The following is a 22,731-nucleotide window of genomic DNA, read 5'->3' on the forward strand; positions in this document are numbered from 1 at the left end:
TTCATTTAAGCCGAGATCATAGTTGATCCGAACACTATGATCACTAGGACTGGACTATCTTCCGGTGTTTAAGAGAAAATAGTAAATCAGGCCAAAAATGGGGGGCGGGTTATCTTTCGAGGGTGGGGCACCTCTTGGGATATTACGGTAGTTTACTAACGTAGCACAATCGCATTTCTACTTTGTATGCCGTCCTTTTAGTAGATTAATTATTGGGTCTATTTTTATACATATAGGAATTGTAGAGTGGGGATAAAAGCAACAACTCTACTTGTGCTTCTCCCGGAAAATGATGCCCTAGCTGGAGTCCTGGCACTGCAGTACTTGTTGCAGGCTTCGGTCGTGCTCCGAATGCATGCCAATGGCTCCATTCATGCGTGCCTAGATGTCTTGGGGAAATTTCAGCTATTCTGTGCCAAACCTTCCTCGTACGATTCAGCCAACACCGGACCTTCCGTCCAATTTGACTAGTCGTCTTGCCGAACCCAAACTTTAGCCGATTTGGCCCATCTGCTAGCGACGTGGAGCACTTGCTTGCAAGCAGTCATGTGCCGAAGGCCCTGTAATTTTGTTCACCAGTTGCTATGGTCCGTTTCACCTTGCGACAGACAGCAGCAGATGCTGCAAACTTATCGCGTGACTATGCATCGTTTCACCTCGCCTAAAGGCCATGCGACACCCACACGGCTCCGATGGCTTGTTGCGTCGGAGTATCGTAAGATGAAACAGAGTGTAGACATCAACTTCTGCAGTAGGGTTTGTCAAAAGTTTCAAAGGCTGTGCATAGGCCATATTGAAAGCAGGGCCGTCGAGTTGTGAAACTCTTTGCGGTGGCGTTTTGTCAGAGTGAAGGAACCAAGGAGGAAGTCGGTTGTGTCGCAAGAGTCTGTATTTACACTCCTAAAAGAAGGAGAAACTGTAAACTCGTGATGAGCACTTTCTTTGCCTGCTCCAAGAACTCTCGCCCTGCAAGAATGGCAGAGATAAAACGAAAACGATGAGCAACTTTGTAACTTTGTGCTATTTAAAAAAAATGTGAGTTTGCAAATTTGGCAGACGGCTTACCGAATGACTTTGAAAGAGGCGTGTATGCAGTTCAAGCAGCTGTCTCACTGTGAACAGAACAGGGAATGTATGTTAGTATCACCAGCAACGGCTGAAAATTTGAGACGGGCAAAATAGTTTGTAGTGTCTAGAAGTGCGTCAACACGGCCAAACGCCTTTATAACAAACTCCGTGGGATTGGCAATAATTTTCGTTGTACGAGCCTCTTCGTTAAAAGAGTAGAGCACAAAAAAAAAGTGAATGTGAGTCATCACACAATGCAGCACCTGTGTGACATGAGCTGTTTCTGCGCAGTTCTGTCGGTCTTGCTTAGATTTTGGCATCGCAGCTCAATTGGGACATGCTGCAGATGTAGACTGACTAGTATTAAGATGTGTTAAGTATAATAATCGCAATAATGACTATTATTGTACTTAATTTGACACCTCGTGCACAGCTGCACTGTTGCAATGCGACACTTGCAGAGGTAGCATCACACCAAGGAGCTATACTCATTCCAGGCATGATGGAGAATAGGCACATATCTTAAAAAAATAATTGTTATGTGTCTGTTTGTGCCACTGCTAAGATTTACAGGTATACTCATTACTTCAAACTCCAAGAAGCCATGATTTCTGTTTGAATTATTAGAAATTCATCTAAATATGATGCAGAATAGAACTATAATTTACAATATGAATGGCTACAAATACAAAGCAGTTTGATGATTTCCTCTACATAGGCCTACTGATCATAAGTGAATATGCCACACAAGAAACATTTGTGAAATGTATGACATAAGTTTATGTATCGCTCAAAAATGTTGTTTATCGTGGACTGTTTAGAGAGCACATGATAACTCAAAACAAAATTAAGATTCTTCATTAAGCCAAGAAGTTGCCTAATGTGAACTATTAACCAGGGGACACATGAACAATGGAAACAGGCGCCGCACGGCAGTTTTCATAGCAACTTGTGCGGACGCTGTGACAAAGATCTATGCCAAACAAACCTATTCATGGCATCCGTGCAAGTTGCTATGGAAATTTCTGCAGGGTACCCGTTTCTATAGCTTGTTTGCTCTGCTTGAGCCCCGTTAAGTGCGCTTCTCACTGAGCACCAATGCATTGTGGAGAAGCAATACCTGCGGAAGCAAGCTCCGCAGGTGTTGCCTCTCTGCAGTGCACCGGTGCTCGGAAAGAAGCGCACTCAACGGGGCCCCGAGAACTAAAAGTACAAATTACAGTACACAAAAACGCCGTTCGAATTAAGCGGCTTATGAATACGTTAAAAGCATAGCGGAACAACCAAAATTTTGAAATTTGTCCGAATTAACCAGATGTATTGTTGTGTCTTTGAGTGATGCGTCTGTGTGACACCAACACGCATCCCAGGAACGTGGAGAGCAGACGAGTGGCTCTGGTTACGCACGCCTTGGGTTATGCATGTGCATCCCAAGAACACAGAGAACAGAGGAGCGCTGTGATGCACACAGCTGGTGCAGCTCAAGTTACGTTCAAAGGTTGTTTTCGCCTTATGATGCAGGAATAGCATCCACTTCATCCGCCTGCTTCCAGCACCCAGAACGTGCTCCTCGGAACAAGCTCCTCGGGGGATTGGCGCTCGTGAGCACTGGACGCTTGAAGCGGCCCCGGAGACAGGGGCACCGCGTGCCCTTCTTCCATGTATTTGCGGCAAATATAATATTGCCTCAATTTATGTATGTTCCCTGACAACATAACATTGAACATAACAAATATGAAATATCAGAGTTTGAATTATCGCGAGCCTACTGCATTTTTCTCTGAAGGAGTAAAAGTTTGAACTCCAGCTATCCTCCAGCTCTGTTAAACACGTAGCATTGCCTCAAAGTATTGTGAGCATCGGGAGCTGTAAACTGTAAACTTAAATGAGAAAACAAATCAATGGTATTGCATCAATAAGCTTCTACTACTGTAAATAAGATAACAACTTCGTTGATGTGCAACCCTCAAAATCATTATCTGAACATCTCTATTCCAGAATGAGTGAGGACCGGCGCTGCTATTATGCTCACCCGGCCTTCTTAGCCGCAGCCGAAGTCCACTTCAACTTGTTGGGTGGTGGGATGCTACTCTCCGGGTGGGTGTAAGGACACGCCGGTGCTTGGCACATGGCGCCAAATCTGCATGGCTGAGAGGCGTGGAAGGCACGTTTAGAAAACATTGCAGGGCTGTACTAGAGCACTAGGGTTCTGTAGATTTTTTGTGTGCAGTGACTAAAAACCCTGCGCTCACACCGCCGCACGCACCACACGCGCACACCTTCCCTGTATAAAAGATTCAAAATAAATAACCAAAATAAAGAGTTTATGAACGAGCGTGCGAGACGTCATTTGTTTTAGGCTTTTGCTCTAGAACAGTTAGTGCTGCAGACGTCCGCACCGCACGTGCACGCCTTCCTCGCATAAAAAATTCGAAGTAAAAAAGGCTCGAGGTACACCTAAGCATTTCTTATGAGTTGTGAATGCGAAAGCATGCGAGCCGCTCGTCTGCTTTCTTACTTCGTCAGCTGCATACTTTTCATCGCACGTCAGCGTGTGCGCTCTCCTGGGCGCACTGACTTTGGACGCTCCGTGTTAAAGGGGGACACTACCCAGAAAAAACAAGTTCTGCAAAAAAAGTTGATTTTTGAAAAATGTCATATTTACATCCACCAACACCTAGAGAGTATTTCCAGAAAGTTTAATCAACTTACACTGCATAGTTAAGTTCTTATAAATTATTTTCGGTCCACCGATGCTAAAGAAAAGGCAGGGGTTGGAACACTTTGAACGCATTTTTCTCTGTTCCACTTCTTGGCATAAATTTCACTTTAGGAAAACTATCGTTTTGTTAAAACAGAACTTGGATTCATTTTTATGAGTTTTTCTAGAGTGAAATTTTAAGGGGAAGATAGCTGTGAGCTTGTATTTTTTTATTTTTGTCATTTTTGATGCTCCAGAATTAAATTTTGGACAAGGAATGGAAATCTAAAAAACAGCATTTGAGTTTATGTGGCTTTTTGGTCATGAAATATGGTATAATATAGAAATATAGCTCCATAGCTATCTGCTCTGAACTGTCCTAAAGCAATACAACACACGAAAACAACAAATTTATAGGTAATTTTAAAACAATAGTTTTTCTACGTAGACATGCCCACTTTCATCTTTAAACATTTGCAATTTTTTTTTGTACTTCACCCAGGTTACCAACATTTGGCACAAATGTTCTCAACATCAACAGAAACACGCCCTGTAAATGTCATTTAAATCAGACAAGTGGTTCAAAAATTAACTTTTTTGGGTAGTGTCCCACCTTAACGGCGCGCTGACGGACACGCAGCGCCATGTGTGAGCAATCAATGAAACTGACGCGCATCGGCCAATGGGAGCTCCGTCGACGCGCGCCAGCCATTGGGACTGAAGACGAAAATCTATCAGCTTTGGGATCGGGGAATTTAGGTGCCGTTGGCTAGCTTTTCACATGGTTTCATAGCTGGGAGCTGGCTTCACTTGGAGAAAGGAGCTAAGGTGCCGTTTGGTGCGGCTCGCTCCACGAGACAGTTAATGCTTTTGCATTAATAACCAAAATAAAGCATTGATGGACGCATGTGTGAGATGCCATTTGTTTTAGGCTTTTGCTTTAAAACGGTTACTATCGCAGACGCCGGCACGTGCGGGGCATGCAACACCATTCCCTGCATTCTCCTTGATGCTTGGGTAATTCAGCGGTAGGTCTATTCAGTAGATTAGTTATCAGTAGGTACCATTCTCAAGATCAGTAGACTCTCAGGTAGATAAGAAAAGTTTCTCAAAGATTTGCCACTATGCGACCTGTGTCGGTCATGTCTATGTTCGCACTGCCCTCTCTTTGTCGTTGTTCCAAGCACTTGCGTGCCTAGTTTCCTTTCCTTCGCTCTCCCGGGGTGGCGGTCCCACCGCGTAAGTCTACTTTCTGCCGGGTGGCGGTCCCGTCAAGCGTCTGGTTTCCTCCGGCTCCTCAGGGGGGTCTGTGTTGTGGTGGTGAACAGCTTCGCTGGTCATCTACCTTCACAGACTGGAATGGCTCATGATTTTTATCGAAAGCTTTCCAGGAATTTCACTCCCTCGAACTACAACCTGAGGTATGCCCATTGCTCCGAGATTCCCGGGGAAAAGTGTGAGCATGGTCCAACAAAAGACTGCAAGGTCTCAACTCTCTGTGCTCACTGAGGAAACGACAGCTAGCCAAGTCGCTTTTTCATTACTGTCTCGCATTACACCGTATGTGTACCCAGGCCGTACACAATGCGAATTATGAGAAGTTGCAAGTTTGCTTATCAATTTTGAAGCATGGAAGATGTTCAGAATTCACGCTGAATCAACAAATATCCCAGATTTTTCACAAAATGAAGGTGGTTTCGGGGTTCGCACCAAGAAGGCTAAATTTTGTAATCTGAATGCATAAGCCTGACTGCCATGTGTGTGCTGATCGCACCCTTTTGTCGCTGCGGAGTGACTGAACAGCTGCTGGGGCCCTCAGAGCAGGCGTACCTTGGGGTGGAAGAAGGGACACTTTGTGTTGGTGCAGTGAGGGTAGAACTTGCAGTGTTGGACAGATGGAGATGATGTTGCTGGGGAACAAAAACAAAAACATCCTCTCAGAACTTCTCAAGTTTCATATAGACAATGCAAGTACTATGTGTGTAGCACCTCTTTTGCCACACATAGATATGTACTAATGCACTTGTAGTTTTACAGTGCCAGACTGGCGGAGCAAGCTCCCAGCCCACAGCAAGAAAGACGGTTTCCCCTGCAGCTCGGCAATGCAGTGCAACTCGGCCTTCCCATTCATTTGAGGCAAAAACCACCCCTGAACTTAAGTATTGCAACTACCACAAATGGTGATCTACCTAGGTGAATATGTGAATGAATAAATATAATAGATTCCGTATTTGAGGGGAGACCTCGGTCTTGAACACTTTTATGTCATTTCCAATTTAATTTATGTTAAATTCCCACGCCTACTTTAATTTGCTGTGCTATGCAGAAACCAAGGTCAATTGTTCCCCTATTATAGTTTTGAAGAAAATCTCTACTTTATCACATATGTTTCCATCCAACTTTTTTACAACACCCCCATCAAAAACTATGGCACAAAATATGTTTGCATGTTCTACAAAGAGTAGATACAGCACAATCCACTTATAACTATACCACACATAACGACGTACCGCTTATAACGATCAGTTTCTAGAATTTCTAGACGAAATAATCAGTTTCTAGTTCAAATACAACGATAATCGATTATAACGATTGAAATTTTGGGTTTTCTCATCCTCGTTATAAGTGGGTTGCACTGTAGTGCAAAAAAAAAAATGCTTATCATTTTAGCAGCATTCTAGGAAAAGTTGCAAGCCAAAAATCTTGAAAATTAGAAACGAGCCGATACAATTTTCGCCAATTAGGAAATCTTGTACCTACCATTTCCCAACATTTTAGACCTGTTACACTCTGACTTGTGAGGAATCTTACGCCGAAGAAAGTATTCAGATCCATATACTAGATCTAAAGATACCATGCACAAAACTCTGTGCTAAGACCAAAAAGTTAACTTTGAGAAAACAGGAAAAGCCTTTTCAGAACCTGCTTACAAACAATTCAGATATGGAATTTTGATTGCTGTAACTGAATAAATCTGCACTTTTTGACTCTACTAATCAGAACATATGTTGCATGTGACTTATAGATCAAGAAAAAAAAGTTAATTTTCAGCAATGTGACACTGTTCCCATGCATGTGTGACTACCATGTTTGCATTCTGACGCGCCCCTAATTCAAACGTGCAGGCAGATTTAGCTTCCAGATATTCAAAAAGGGAATTGCTGCCGATTCTACCGTGCGGGTAAATAATGAAGATTGAACACATACCTCATAGAACAGATTTTATAAAATGAACGCCAACACAAAAATAAATGCCATTTGCATTGTCAGAGTCTGACAATGGTTCTTCGCTGTCCACAGAGGTAATCCTTGCTTTCGCCTAAAGCATTTTAAGTGTCGCACTTCTTGGGCATGTACGGGTGCGTGACCGTCGCGTCTGGGAGGGTCGTATTCCGAAGAACACTTTAAGAGCTCGTCGGGTTGCTGGGATTGTGAGGCCACGCAGCGCTGCTCCGTTCTTATCTTTTTCCACCAGCGTGATGGCCTTTCATTTAAATAAAGCCTCCCAGTGGAATTTTTGTTTTTCCATCTTAAAACGGCAGACACGAGTCCATATAACGTGAGAGAATGCGCGTGATATGAATACCAAAATGGCAAATGTAAACAAACAGTCATAATGGCGATGGCGATAGCCACCTTATATACAGAGTATTGCGTTTTTCTCGAGTTTAGGTTAGTGGTTTCGATTGTAACGTGCATGTAGTTTTGGGCACCGATTTTGGTGAAAAAAAGTGTGCGTCAGAATCGTGCAAGCACGGTATATATTTCCTGCACCTTACCTGCACAGGATGGCACAATGCACCAAAAGTATTGTGCAGGCTGACGATGCCCAGGACTACTACGCTTCATCAAACTACATTTTAGAAAACGGTGGTTGTTTTCATTTCATAAAAAATAGTTTTAGCAACTCTGGGTTCTAAACCACTGTTTTCACCAACCACAAAAAGATGGTGATCCTGCCACTTACGAGGCTCCTCGCCGCCTACACCAACCATCGCCTTATTAAAAGACAGTTTCCAGCAGATCGCACGTGATTCGGTCTAGATCCTCTCAGAAATCACAACTGGTGCTCAACAAATTATGCAGTAGAGCAGACGTCCAGGGGTCAGCTTACAACGGGGTCCACCCATCTTCGAGCAGAGTCCGTAGCCGCCACACGCAAAGCAGAAAGCTCCCCATGCCGTCGCAAAACCTAGAGTCCCACTGCGAGGGACGAGTGAGTACTGTACTCACGGGGGGGTGGGCAGGCGAACGTCCTCCTGCTGGCGTGGGTGAAGGGGCAGCTCTTGTGCTTGCAGAAGGCGTCATACTTGCAGTTGGGGTGGATGAACAGGCACTTGTCACGGAACTTGCAGTTGGGGAAGGCCCTGACAGGGGGAAGAAGCATGGCCGCTGAGTGGCACAGTGGCCACCAGGCATCGCAATAACCAAGCTCGGCTTGCCATCAAAGTCAAGCCTGGCAGTTGGAGCAGAGACTGATAGAGTGAAGGTATCCAAACGATGAAGCAAAGTTGAAGCCTGCTTGTAAAACTGGTAGAGCAAAGCCACTGATGCAGTGAAGACTTTGCTGTAAAAATATTGACTTCACTCTAGATCATTCCCCTCAAAAGAGCAGAGAAGAAAATTCCCTTTCATCTCGGTGCATCGTCTGCTCCATAGAGCAGGAAGTACCTAACATCCCGCTCTTGTGCAAATAGAGTTGAAAATTGCATTATACCGTCAACATCGAACGCAAAAGTGTAGATTTAAACGTGCCAGTTATCATACACCGTTATATTCGATAAAGAGACAATCCTGCAGTCACCTGACATGCAAATAAAAAAAGAAAGTGAATACAACCAGTGGTGCTACTGCCGAGACCAGATTTGGAGCAATTTTTGGAGCACCCAAATATTCATTTTGGGAGCAGTTTGGAGCACCAATATATTCATTTTGGAAAAGTTTGGAGCACCTAAATGTGAATTTTGTAGCACTCTGGAGCACCTAAATATAATTTTCCGAAACACTTTCGAGCACTTCTGTACCAAGTTTAGATTGACAATTTTTTATGCTGTTAAACGTTACATTAGCAAATTTTCACACAAGGATGATATATTGGTCGCAGAGACATTGAAAATAAAAAAAATCAACACCTTTCAGAAAACGTTTGCGAGGAACTAGGGGGCACGTTCTTCCCAATAAAATGGATGACAAACCGGCTCATTTAACTTATTACATCTAGTTTATTAAAAACACAAATAGTTTACCAACTGTTCATCTAACATATATCACCTGGTTTATTTCAAACACCATGAAATTATCAAAAGCCTGCTCTTTAAAGTTTTTGTAGCTTTTCATTCAGACCTGCAGTGAAGTTCACCTTGACTAGGATAGGTGGCGCTAGACGCCGCCAAATTCCCATCACCCGATTTTGGAGTGGTTTGGCACAATTTCGGGCATTTTTGCGAATTTTTATTAGGATGGCACAGGAAAATCTTGGCGCAAGTCGTGCAGGGCTGGAAGCCCTGATACAACCCTGTTAACAGTGTGGTAGGTCTGCGTCTCCGGAAAAAAAAATTAATATGATTGCAGTAGCTTTTTGCAAGATAAGAGTTTGCACTGATTTAGCACTTTAGCAACTATGTGTGGGAAGTCTAGATTAAAAAGAAGAAAAGCTCATTAAGTATGAAATAACAACTAAGCTTTGTGTTTTTTCAACAAACAATGAATTTGCACAGAATTCATTACCTGATAGCCTTGTATGTTAATTTAATTATTTGGTACTTTTGAGGTGCCTTGTACCTTGTGCCTTGAAAAAATATTATGTATTTACATATGTAAAATCAGCAAAATGCGACCTCCGACAGTGCAAAACCTAAGCGCAGAAACCAAGGTTGTCCCCATACCTGTATGGTTTGATAAACAGAAATGAAGGAAAAATACTACCAATATACCTTGAGCAAAACTCGCATCCTAAAACTTCCAGGCAAAAAAATATCCATCTCTGGCATGTTCACTTTGTTGGAGTGTTAAAAGCGTACTGAATATGTCCTAAGGACCGTAGGCTTTTTGACTCGGAGCAGCCAACAACAGCATAGCGCCCTGTTGGGCACGGCAATAAAAACAAAAGAGGTTAGTTCGGAATAATAAATAAAACCATGAAGACATTTGTGTAAAAAAAAAAAAAAATCTCGTGTCAGCCTTCTTTTAGAGGTAATGAAGGTTTAAAATATTTAACGAACGCTCATGGTTCAAGTAAATCCGCCTGTTAAAGGACCTATGCAAAGGGAAAAAAAACAATTCTTTAAAAAGCCTAGATGGAAAAAGGATGTCATAAAATAAATTTACAACGAAAAGAAAAAAAAAAAAAAAATTTTATAGCTATATTTACGGCGTGAAACAAATTTGTAGTTGGCGCCTGCGAGAGCCCGCGGAAAGCTGGAAGCTGTAGTCACGTGACTGGCTGCTATAGTCACGTGGTGCTTGTGCTTTTTCGGGAGCTTTCTATGGGCTCTAAAAGTTACTTATTAATCTTACTGTTTCAAGTGCAACAAAAAACTTTTATCCTTTTCACTCTGGTGAAGAAGGAAGACCATCGAAGCTGTACTATGCTGGGAATGAAGTAATATCCGGCCGCAAGTCGCCAAGCCAGAGTGGAAAGGCTCCAAAGGTTGCGCCCTCTAGAGCGGTGGCGGCAAGCGGACAACCGGCAAACACAACACTCTGGACAGCTACCGCCATCTATGAGCGACGGCAGCAACCAAAGTTTTGTGCAGACATTTCTTTGCGGGGGACACGATCCTGGGGAAATTAGCCCTTAAAGGCCGATGTACCAACCTTGGTTTTCTGTAGGGAAGATACCGTATTTACTCGCAAAATGAACAAAATTTTTTTTCCGAAAAATCAAAGCAAAGTTGGGGTTCGATGCAAAGTTGGTTCATTAGGCAAAGTAAAATTTAAATTTTTGCCTCCGTATTTACTCGCATAATGAAGGGACCTTTTATCCTGAAAAATCGACGCAGCTGCTTATCTCTTTGGGCCCAGCGTGCGACCCCATAACCAAACCGCACTGTGCAAAAAAAAAGCAAAAAAAAAAAAAAAAACTTTTTTTTTTAGTTATGTTGTTTTTTTGTTTTTTTTGCCACCTTTCGCAAGCTGTTTCGTTTGCTTAGGCGTTGCTTAGGCGAAAGGTTCTCCTCTTATCTTTCTTATCTCCTTGCGCGGCCCCGCGACCCCAAAATCCAGACAGCCCTGTGCAAAAAAAAAAAAAGCTCCTCTCCATATTTCTTTTCTTGCTTCTCTTAAATCTTTAAAGCCTTTTGCAAGGCGTTTTGTTCGCCCACGCTGCCCATGCATTCGCGACCTCGCTGCACCAAGATAAAAAAGTGAGTTCATTTTGCACGCGTGGGGGGAGGGTGTCAAAATTTTCACCTCCGAGTTGGGGGTGTGTTTAATACGCGAGTGAAAAAAAGTCGAAATTTTGAGAGCCGATTTGGGGGGGTGCGTTCATTACGCGAGTGCGTTCATTGTGCGAGTAAATACGGTAATCCTCTCAGCGCTCCCCTCTCCTAGGCTGCGGGGGGAACCAAGTTGTGGCAAGGCAAGTAGTGGAGAGGATGTAGGGAAAAAGGAGGCGGGCAAAAGTGGAAAGCACGAAGTGTACGTCGGCCTTTAACAGCTCCGCCTGTAAAAGGAAGATTAATAAATAAACATTTAGAGCACATAGGAAGTTCCCGAAAGAGCGCAAGCACCACGTGATAGACCAATGCGCTGGTCAGAAATTCACGGTGGTAGTGGCGGCAGCGTGGAGAAACGCGTTCAGCTGGCAGCATGCCACACTCGACATGCGGCAACGGCGTGGGGGCTCCGCAACGTTTGGGTTCTGGGGACTTCAGCAGCGGCACTAAATGGCTCCGGCGTAACTTGTGGCGGCGGCGGTGCACAGGTCTACCATGCGACTAGTGGCAGCTCCAGCGGGCAACAACTACAAACTTGTTATGTGCCGTAAATAAAGCTCTAAAAGTTCGTTTTTTTTGTTTGTTTTTTTAGCAAATGTATTTTATAACAAAATCTCCTTCAGGCTGTTGAAAAAAAAAATTTTCGTTTTCCTTTGCATATGTTTTTTTAAGATGATCATTTCAGTTTTAGTGTCACAAAATTCCTGACACTCTCAAGACTGGTATCAGTGACTGAAATGCCGAAGTTTTACATTATGTACAACCCCACGAAGAGTATCTGGCACGCCTCATCGAAGGGCTGAGAATTAAGATTTAGACCCGTAATATGGATAGCCACCAAGCTGGCTGGTGTCGCGTCGGTAGGCTCTGTGGTAACATTTAAATATCCCGCATCGACGTGCGAGACGGGGCACCCACTTGCAGGGCACGCTGGGGTGGTGGTAGGGGCAGCGGTCTCCGTTCTTGCAGGCCGGCCAGTAGCGGCACTTCTCCAGCAGCTTGCTGGGGCCTTCTTCCACCAGCATGGGCTCTTCTTCAAGTTCCTCTTCCAACACTGCATGACAGAACCCAGAGGAACCAGGTGACCACACAAGTCCAATCATACTTGAATGTTTTACGTGCCAAACTAACAGAGGGCGTCTGGCACACCCCAACTGAGCAACGCCCGCAGAGCTTGCTTTTGCGGGTGCTGCTTCTCCGCAGTGCTCCAGCGCACTCAATGGGGCTAACTTGCCGCAACTGACGCTTAGAAAAATATTAATATTTCGTAGTTTGTCTCAAAGCGAATATCGAATGGCATAATGTTCGGACCTACTATTCGAAAATTTGAATATTTTCGCAAACTCAAAAAGGAGTCTGGGATTTCTACCACATGCAACTTAATATACAATGTTATCCCATTTACATTATGGTTTTCTTTGCAACCCCAAATTGATAAAAAAAAGTTCCCGGGAGCATCAGAGTGGTGGCCGACATCTCACTAAGAGAGTTAGCCTGATAGTCTCGATGTAGATGGAGTCCCTTAGTCAAACAATGACCACTGCTCTGCAGGTCCCAGGAGAAACTCTCCCTCAAGTTTCTCCCACCAGCCTTGACCACCTCCATGTTTTTTGTTTAAACCTCCACAACACAATAACAAACAACAAGAAAACACTCAGCCTTTCCACTCTCGTGAAGAAGGAAGACCAGCGGAGCTGTACTCGATATACTGGCGCAACGCGCACACACCCGATTCCCGCTTCTTCTCGTCCGACACGCCGCCGATCGTGGATACATCTCCGACGAACCAGAGTCGGTCGCACATGGCGCACGTGACGCCAGACGGGTTCTCTACGAACTCCCTCCGGAACCTCGCCGTCGCAACCGGGAACTGTTCAGTCGGCGTGAAGTGCAGTTGTTGCCGGGCCTCGCACATGCGCTTGGCCTCCGTGGCACGATCGTCGTCCGTGACGTTGGCCCGCCGGTGCCCTTTACATCGCTGGTTGGTTCCGTTCTCGGCGGCGGCTTTCCAGGCGAGCGATGTGCTCTTTGGCAAAGGAATCTGAAGCGCTGGACGGAGTGGAAGTTGAGGCGACAGCGGCTTTTCGGCGGTTGCGGACCCATTTGCGCTGTTGCATACGTCGCCGCTCCTTCCGCAGCCTGTCTCCTTTCCCGGAAAGGGCACGCGGCCGACCCATCGTGAGTTCAAACCGAAAGTGATAAGAGCGTAGGAGCGTAGGAAAGCGCGCCAAACAAACGAGGACGAAGAAACAACGAGCGCTGTGCTCGTTACGTGTCCTACGATGAATTCCCACCAACGCATCCAACTATCAATTCTTCTATGATAGCTAGAAAGGTTGCCGCCATCTACGAGCAACGACGGAAACCATACTGCTTGTGTGCTTGCCGCTGTCGCTTATAGATGGCGGTAGCTGTCCAGGCAGGTTTGTGTCGACAAACCGGACATAACAGCTCCGTTATAAAATTACGTTTGCATTTAGACAGCATAAGGTCAGCCTGCAGATGAGAAATTTAACCAGTGTGGTACCACTGCTAGCCCAGGTCTTTAACGCGCATCATGCAGTAGTGATGCACAACCGCACACTGGCACGGCGCTTGTCCAAATCAAAATGGGCGGAGGCGAGGATCGAGCCTAGGATCCCCGGGTTTTGCAACGCGAGCTTTCGCTCCACATGCTCCGAGCCGTGGTGCACCAACGCACTTCGCCGTCAATCTCCCCGCGACTGAAAACCCAAACGGCAACGAAAACATTCTGCCGCAACGTCACACAGAACACTTCCCACGTTTTTCGTTCCAGTCGCCCCCAGAGAGCTCCACAACTTTCTCTGGCGGACTGCCGGACGCAGCAAGAAGACTATTAGTCCGGGGTTGGGGAAAATGAGAGGGCACATCACCTGTGTCCTCGGCGGCCATGGAGTCTTCCCGCCGGGAAGGGTAGCCATTCTCGTCCTCCTCCTCTACGTACTCCGGCAGCTCGTCCAAGTCTCCCGGACCCGAGGCGTGGTGGGCAACCACCTCCCTCGTGCCGGACTTGAAACTGGCCGGGTCCACTCCGTTCAGTGTCACCACAAAGTGCGGCCACTTCCCCCCACGCCTGCAACGAGCCACGACCGGAGAATCGAGGAGCTCTTCTGGCCTACGGTCAAAACATCTCATAAGCAGAATGCAATAGTGACATTTAACATGTGTATGGGCAGCACAGTAGTGTAACATCACGCGATGCCATGACTTTGCGGTCGGACGCGTGACCTGGTATATAGCCTGACGCATACCGCATGGTCACATGACCCACGTGGCACCAGAGTTACCCATAGTGGCATCCTGCTATGTTTAGCTCATGGCGACATGGTCCAGCTAAGGTTACGCCATAGTACAAATACTCGCTCTGCTTTCGTGAAAATGCATTCTGCATTAAAAAGCTATAGTCCGGTGCTGCACGGAGTAAAGTTCTACCTTTCCCAATACTAGGTTCCTCTAATCCAGCCACAGAAGAAATGCTTATCTTAATCCCTTTAAGACCGTAGAAAGTCTTTAGTTTTCCTGTATTCCATGTGCATACAGTGCAATCCACTTAGAATGATACCACATATAACGATATATTGCATATAACAATCAGTTTGTTTGAAACTATCAATTTTTGCACTTCGCCCATGTAAAAAAAAACCCAGATACAGCGATGCAATTATCCTTGGTATACCGGATACAGCGATAAAACTAGTCCGCCTAGAACGTCTTTATTACAAAAATTGGGCTGAAAACGAAAAGAAAAAAGAGAGCGAAGAAATGCACCGCGCAAACAATGGCGAAATCGGCATTGGCTGCCGGAATCGGACGGTATCATCGCGAACGGGCGCATCGAATGCTCCGCGAGAAGGCGCCGCGTGCGGTCTCAAACGGAGCATTATCATCATCATCGTAACCAGCAAGGTGCGTGACGTTTGTATGCGCCGCGTCTTGTAAGCCTTTTCTTTGTTGCTTTGGGCGTTGCGCAAGATGGTTCAACGAAACGTAAAGCGATTTCTCTCGACATCAAACAACAAATTCTGCAAGATTCGCGTCAGGGTTTCAAGGTGGGGAGTCTTGTAAAAAAATATGAGCTGTCGCAGTCGACGATATCGACCATATTCAAAGCAGTTGACGCCGTCTAGAAGGCTGGGACTGCCGGCCATGCCGACCATCGGAAGCGAGTGCGGGACCCTTTGTACTATCGCGGACAATATGAGCTGAAACAGCGCTCCGACCAGTGCACGGTACTACCTGCGCCGCCTGTCGCCTTGCTTCGCCACACATGGCGTATCTTGAGTACGAGATAAATTCTCACTTGCGCTCGCTGCGCCACTGCGCTCTTCCGGCCGTCTGCAAGCGAGACGGCAGGTGCGACAGCGGGCATGTGTGTGGTAGGGCAGCTGGGGGGAACAAAATATTATACTTGTCGTCCTTCTTTTGAAATTGATTTACTTTACTCTATCGCGCAGAATCCTGTAGAAAAAAACGCCGACTGGTGAAGAAAAAATATTGAAGTGCCTTAAATTTCAGCTGCGATTATTGTTTTTGAGAGTCAGATCAAAAGACCTTGTAGGTTATTTTCGTTTGATTATAGGTGCATGCAGAAAGTAGGACATTGTAAAATATAGGCCAAAATCTGTATGCCGGATTTAGTCTGGCTCTAAGGTATTTACTTTTTTTCCTTTTTCATTGGTCAGAGATGTTTAAAAAAAGGTTTTGTAACCTAGATTGGTATGAAAGGGGTCAAAAGTATTATTTTTTTATTACTGGGCCCACGTGTTTGTTTCAAGCAAAACAAGTTGCTGACAAGACACCAGTTTTTTGTTTACAAATTCCTAGTATTAATAAAGTTGGACAAACAGTCAGATATTTGCCAAGAGAAGAAGACTGCAACTTAGTAATTGAAAGAATATTTGCAGAGGACAATGACAGACAAAAAAGATTAATAGTCGGCGTGGAAGTTCAACTGCACTATACAACAAGATCGGGATCAAGGAGGCACCACAGAAACGTATGCACTGGTTAACGGCGTCAAACAGTGCGTTGAAACCGTAGCATCAAGCTTTGTTCATATCGGCAGAAGTCTGCTTCAGGGGGTTTTGAGGCGCAGTAAAACTTACAAAATAATTTAATACGGCGTCATTCTCCCCTGCCCCGCGACCACGGCTCCCATCCTGTCTGGTAAAAAATCACAGAGTGCGGCAACAAAGTCTGGCTCAGCCCGAAGCCACTCCCATTCACCTCCTTGCTTTTCCACAATTTGCGGGAGTGGAGCGGTGGAGGGGACGCCGTGACATGGCTGCCTTGATGAGCCTCCAAATGTTTTTGATGATATTCAGATCGGCTAATTTTGGGGGCCAAGACAGCTCCGTCAAGCAGCGCTCCTCGAGGAGATACGAGCGTGACAACGCATTTTCGACTTCGGCGCTTTCTTGAAATGCACTGAAATGCATGTTAGCTAAAAACGTGAACATTGGGCTACACGGCACACGCATCGTGATGTTGCTTCCGACAGCCAATATTTTCGCTAGCAGACGGCCAGAAGAGCGCAGCGGCGCAGTGAGCGCAAGTGAGAATTTATCTTGGCCTCAGGGCGCGCCGTGTTTAGGCAGCGATGCGACAGGCAGCGATGCGACAGGCGGCGCAGGTAGTACCGTGCACAGGCCGGAGCGCTGTTTCAGCTCATATTGTCCGCGATAGTACAGGACTGTCGCCAGCGTCCGCACAATAACTCGATGTGATGCAAACCGCGATCATCAAGCTTCCGTGCAAGCAAACGGAAATCTCAGACTTTTTTAAGCATGCGTAGTATATTTCATTCTGTACTTATTAAAGTCTCCGAGAAGTAGAAAATATAATGTTTCACGGCTCATCTTTCACAACCTGATCGACTCGATGCTGGTGAGTACCCTTTGGCATCGGGGAGCAAGGAGGGTAATATTTCGAACCTTTAGAGGCGCAGTTTAGATACAACAATAATCGGTTATAACGATCAGATTTTCGGACATCATTAATATCGTTATAAGTGGATTGCACTGTATCAGCAAAAGAAGCAAGTGGCTCAGGAAGGAGATTCTGCTCTGCGCCGGGTTGTGCAGTGCGGGAACCTTACTATCACCCTCAAAGTGCAGAAACGGATAGAATGCTACGGCTGCCAAGTGCCGCAGGTCGAGTTCATTCTTCCGCTTGCACTGCTGGAGCACACCCCAATTATGCGACTTTTGCGGGACTGCGCGAAATCGTTGTATCATCCAAAAAAACTATAATTACGGATACAGTGATCGGCCTCGTGCGAAGAAGACAAGCAGAGGTTTTAAATGATGTCTAAGCTAATTGCTGTACTTTGACGAAGCGAAAATTGTCGGAACAAATTGAGACATCGCTCGCCTACGTGCACAATCGCGACAATGGGATACTTGTCGCTTTTACGCTTTCCAAAAGCGGTAACGGCAGTAACCAGCAGAAGCGTGCTCAATCCTGGGAGAAGCAACGAGTTGGAGAAAGTGGCGCGCAAAAGAGAGCGTGGGTAAATGAGAGACGAGAGAATGATGCGATGAGTGGAGCAAGGACGCAATGCGAAAACACCGAGGCATTTCACAACCCAGGCAGGGAATGAGAGAGTGCTGCCTCCTGCTCCCTACCGGCGCTGTGGCTGTCTGGGGTTGCCGGCAGTGGGTTTTTGGACCCTCTAAACGGTGCACAGAACTCTTCCCTGTTGCTGCGCCGCCACCCCCTCCTCATGCAGCCGTCGAATTCGTCGCACAATTCCCGCCGGAATGTCGTATGACGCGGGACGCGTAAAATCACGCATCGTGAAAACCAAACTTTTAATACATTATTTCAATGGGCAGTTTGTCAAGACCAGAAATAATTGTCGTGAAATTTAGGAGGTCACGTAAACCGGGGACGCATAATCAAGGATCCACTGTGCTCGCGCAAACGTTAAGTTTTCTCACCGCTCCCAAATTTGACAATGAAGAAGTATATATACATACGAGGTGTGATCAAAAAGTTCTGAGACTGGTTTTGTAGCGTAAAAAGAGAGGGCAGCACAGTGATGCACATGCAGTAGTCGAAGGAAGGGACCTCTGTGTCTCGTTATAGCAAAGGGCGTCGCTCTGTGAACATTTGGAGGTTTGCTACACTAGTTTTTGTGACCACGTATATGGGCATAATGGCGATTTCACCATAGACTGCAAGCGAGAGCAAGAGTAAACACCAATTTTGCATCAAACTCAACAAATATAAAACAGGGACCTTTGAAATGATTCAGCAGGCTTGTGTCAAAAAGCAGTGAATTTTGCAAAGTGTTTTAAGTGGCATTAGCACTTCGGGGATGGCAGAACATCGCTTGCAGATGAAGAGCAACAGGACGACCTTATTTGACCTCTCCCTGACCTCAGTGACGTTCTGCCATTCTTGAGGCGCGAGTGCCACTGAAAACACGTCGCACACCTCACTGGTTTTTGACGTAAGCCTTCTAAATCATTTCAGAGGTCTCTGTTTTAGATTTGCCGAGTTTAACGTAAAATTGATGTTCGCTCTCGCTTTGGTTTGCAGTCTATGGAGAGATCGCCATTATGCTCGCGCATGTGGTCAAACAAGTTTCTGTAGCGCAGTTCCAAATGTTCACAGAGCGATGCCCTTTGGCATAATGATGCAGGAAGTTCCCTGCCTTCGGCCGCTGCATGCACATCCCTGTGCTGCCCTTTCTTTTTACGCTATAAGATCAGTCTTGGAACTTTTTGATCACACCTTGTATATACCACCAGGTGAGCCAGGTTGATCTTTGGAGGTACATGGCCATATGTGATAAAATTCAAACGTTTCTTTGTTATAGGAAAGCCCCAGCAGAAAGCTCAGATTCAAAGGATGAGTGGAGACCACCAAAACTAAAAGCAGTGGCAAGCAAGTAGATTTTACTGCCCCTGCTCAGGACTATCCACCTAACTGTGCCGATTCCCTTTTGTTTATTTCATAAAAACTGGATATACAGTAGTCTACAGTCAATAACTGTAGGCTCGACATCCTAAATATTGCCCACACTGTTGCTCAGAAAGTTGTACACATATTGAATAAAACAAGGGTTTTGCATGACTCCTGACACCTGCCTTCCTTTAATCGTTAAAAAAAAAAAAAGTCATCAGAAAAAAAAAGATATATAATATAGACCTTTTTCCCCAAAACAAACCAAAAGCAACAAACGAGAGCCATTTTTAGTTTCAATGAAGAGTACAATAAAATGTCGTCCAAAAAGGTAAAGCTTTGTAACTTCTCAAACAAATCCCCCTATGGTTTACAAAGAGGAAGAAAAAATACTTCCTTCAACAAATCCCACTACGGTCTACAGCAGTGGTTCTCAAACAGGGGTCCGCGGGCCATTTGGGGTCCGCGAAAGCATTCTAGGGGTCCGCGAAACCCTGTCTCCCGGCAATAAAAGTTGACTTTTTTTCAGATTGAGAATAAACATTCCAATTTTCGGGTGAGTTTTCTCGTGTATATGTCAATAAGAGAAGTCGACTTCACACTATCCCTTTGTTATATCCGTTGATTAAATCACTACCACAATTAACCAATAACTTTTCCTTCCCCTCATGACGAACGGGGTCCTCCATCATCTCCGCCGATCCACAAGGGGTCCGCGAAACATGAGTGGTTGAGAACCACTGGTCTACAGAATGATGAAAATAGCCACAAAATGTGCCACTATGTTCCGAAAACTACAGTGGCTTGCTGTGTTGATGTTGAAATGGACTTTGCTCTCTCAAAAATAGTGACCCCTCTTGCATTTTCTAAGCTTACTAAAACTGCTGATTCAGGTCATTGGAATGATACTGCTCTCAGAACAACCATCCAGATGAGATCTGGGCCTCTATTTTCCAACAACCCTTCAAAGTTGTTTGAAGTAACTTTGAGTGAGGCAGCCACTTACCCTAGGACGTCTTCAGAAGCGCTTGCATGACCTGGTGTGGAAGTGGGCGTGGCATCCTTCACCACTAGGTGCACCTCTTCCCTTGGCACCTCTAGCTCGAGCAAATCTGCACCATTTGCAAGACAGGTTCCATTTGACCGCTATTCTGGTCACGAAGTACATCTTTTCTGGCTCTCAGTTGCTATCTTAATGCTTTGAGCACCACATACCAAAGCAATTTGATACAAAGGCAAATCAGTACAATGCACTCATTAGTAGAAATCTTCACATACACTGGGCTACGGTCACAAATATGTCATAATGCTGACAATGCAGTAGTCGGCAGTAGCTGCACCTCCAAATTCCCAGACTTTTCAGGCTGTCAAGAAGTGGAGAAGTGCAAGACTTCTCCACTAATGTGAAACGGAGGTATCCATTAACATCAATAGCGACAGTGGTGCATTGGAGTTCACTGAGGTGACTACGGTATCTGCAGACTTTGACGCCGAAATTAACCTGGATTCGTGTAAAGAGTGTTCGCAGATATTTACACAATTCTCAATAGATCAACAATAGCCTCAATATTCTTAGGTGTCCAGGAAAATGCGCCAACAAGTAACATGTCTCCATCGGTTTCCCATGTTTGCAATTTTCTTTTCAAATAGCAGACATCCCGAAGATTCCACAAGACAACGTTGAATGCAGGCACTGGATTCAGTGTCGGCAAGAAGTACGCCGCACATTGTTGCACAACGACAGCCCTTATAGCTTCCCACGAGGGATCTCCAAGCATGTATGCAATTCTATTGGCACTTACCAGTTTGTAGACACCACTGTGCATGCATTCTTCAAAATTTAAGACCAAAGAACCAAATCCTAGAGTGCAGAAGTTACATGGGCAGTAGGAAACTAAATGGATGTAAACGTTGTTGGGCTTAAAACACAAAAGCATCGGGTGTTACACTTCTGCTCTAAAATTATATCTCTTTATATAAAAAAAAAATAAAAAAAAATGTGAATCTTTTTTAGAGTTTACAAAGGCTTTGATAATAAAGATCACTTAACCCAATTGAGAGGAACTAAAACAATTAACCGAAAAGAAAAGGGCCTCGTAACGTCGGATATGTGATCACGGTCCTTGGCAGCTCAAGAAATGAAAGAGACTGTGCCTTCTCGTCGGTCATTGCCACAATTTTGCTGGCTACGGAGAGACGACGAGACGCTCGGGGATCACAAAATCTCGCGTTCCTTGGATCGTTGGCGATCGCAACGTACGGCGATATACTGGACGGCACCAAACTCAAAACCATAAAAGAAGACCACTGGTTTTATATCTCGCAGCCCAGCAAGCTCACCATAGTCGCCGACAAGGCGAGCACGGTGGAGGAGATTTGGTTTTCCCACCTTGAGCGTGAGTTCCCTACCTCTGACAAGGTTTAAATTTTTGCGCATTTGTAAAAACTAAATTTAAAAAAAATAAAAGAATTGAATTGAATGTCTCACGAGCCTTGAGCACGCGCGTGCAGCTTAGGCCCGGCTGACGGCATGGAGTGCATGCGCCCCGACGTTTTCGCACCGTCGGCGCCCACGATAAAGGTGCACACCACGACTACGCATGCAGGCCGGACGACCGGAGTCCGCGTCGTGTCGCGCGAAAAAGAAGCGGGGCAAGATTAATTTTGATCTGGCTTACCCGAGTCCTCCTCTTGTTCTGGTTCCTCATCAATTGCGTTGGCCGTCGTTGCCTCTGCGGGAAAAGAGACCGCAGGTCAGCCTCTAAAGCCGTAAGCAAGCTATGATGGAACACTGCGACGTTAAACAAGCGCCACTGAGGACGCCGCCGGGAACGGTGCAGGACCGCCCGAGCGCGCCGCAGCGGGTGTCGGCCGACTTGCCTGGCTCCGGGAGTGCGACGGGGGCCGACTCTTCCCTGGGCCTCACCTCGGGAGCGATGGCTCCCACGAGCCTCGACGCCTTGCCGGGGACTGCGCACAAAATGTGGCGGAAAAAGCGCCATTGTGGTAGTTGTCACTGTCTTATGCGGGCGGCGTCGCGTGAAGACGCCCGCGTGAGATCGTGCACATTCTTTTCAATACAAAATGTGTTTAAGAGCTTGATTTCACATGAAAAGCGTTACGCTCGAGCATAATAAAGAATTATCAGATGTGAGCCAAATCATACGTAACCCATAACAGGCAATGCATAAACGTACAAAGCTTATAAAAGGCATACTTAGCCACAATTAATCCTACCTTATCAGAATTAGGCATAATTATTTGTACTAATTAGCTAGATTTACTGAGCAACACGTCAGGAATCAAACCCTGAACCTTTTCTCACTGCTACGGGGGGGAGGCAAAAGGGAAGTGCAAGCTACAGGACTAAGGTCGACCCACAGAAACCCGTGGTAGTTAACAATTGTCGGCTGCTGCAGGCCCCCGAATGACAAGACGTAGCTCCCCATGCAATACCAACCTCACGAGGCACATGAGGCATGCACGACACATTCAGTGCTTTCCAGGTTTATCAGAATGTTCCAGGCAACTAGTCTTTTTTTCTAAAGCTTGCCCCACGTGAAATAGTTTTTAAGAGCGCTACAACAGATGATG

The 22,731-nt window shown here is 45.6% G+C and overlaps 1 protein-coding gene across 1 annotated transcript in view; it reads right to left on the reverse strand.

Annotated features, from left to right (window-relative positions):
- Positions 1 to 871: 871 nt before the first annotated feature.
- Positions 872 to 22,731, reverse strand: part of LOC8024732 (zinc finger CCCH domain-containing protein 14) — a 37,340-nt gene continuing 15,480 nt past the window's right edge. Inside the window, exons 12-21 of the mRNA XM_029981235.3 lie at positions 22,018 to 22,107; positions 21,816 to 21,869; positions 20,144 to 20,249; positions 14,100 to 14,299; positions 12,124 to 12,259; positions 8,003 to 8,136; positions 5,600 to 5,679; positions 3,101 to 3,216; positions 1,066 to 1,112; positions 872 to 966 (exon numbers count right to left, since the gene is read on the reverse strand). Of these exons, the coding sequence (XP_029837095.3) occupies positions 1,097 to 1,112; positions 3,101 to 3,216; positions 5,600 to 5,679; positions 8,003 to 8,136; positions 12,124 to 12,259; positions 14,100 to 14,299; positions 20,144 to 20,249; positions 21,816 to 21,869; positions 22,018 to 22,107 (932 nt within the window). The 3' untranslated portion in view covers positions 872 to 966; positions 1,066 to 1,096. The remainder of the gene's footprint in view (positions 967 to 1,065; positions 1,113 to 3,100; positions 3,217 to 5,599; positions 5,680 to 8,002; positions 8,137 to 12,123; positions 12,260 to 14,099; positions 14,300 to 20,143; positions 20,250 to 21,815; positions 21,870 to 22,017; positions 22,108 to 22,731) is intronic.

This window comes from Ixodes scapularis, unplaced genomic scaffold (assembly GCF_016920785.2).
Source record: "Ixodes scapularis isolate PalLabHiFi unplaced genomic scaffold, ASM1692078v2 PGA_scaffold1__304_contigs__length_218370807, whole genome shotgun sequence".
Classification (NCBI taxonomy): Eukaryota; Metazoa; Arthropoda; class Arachnida; order Ixodida; family Ixodidae; genus Ixodes; species Ixodes scapularis.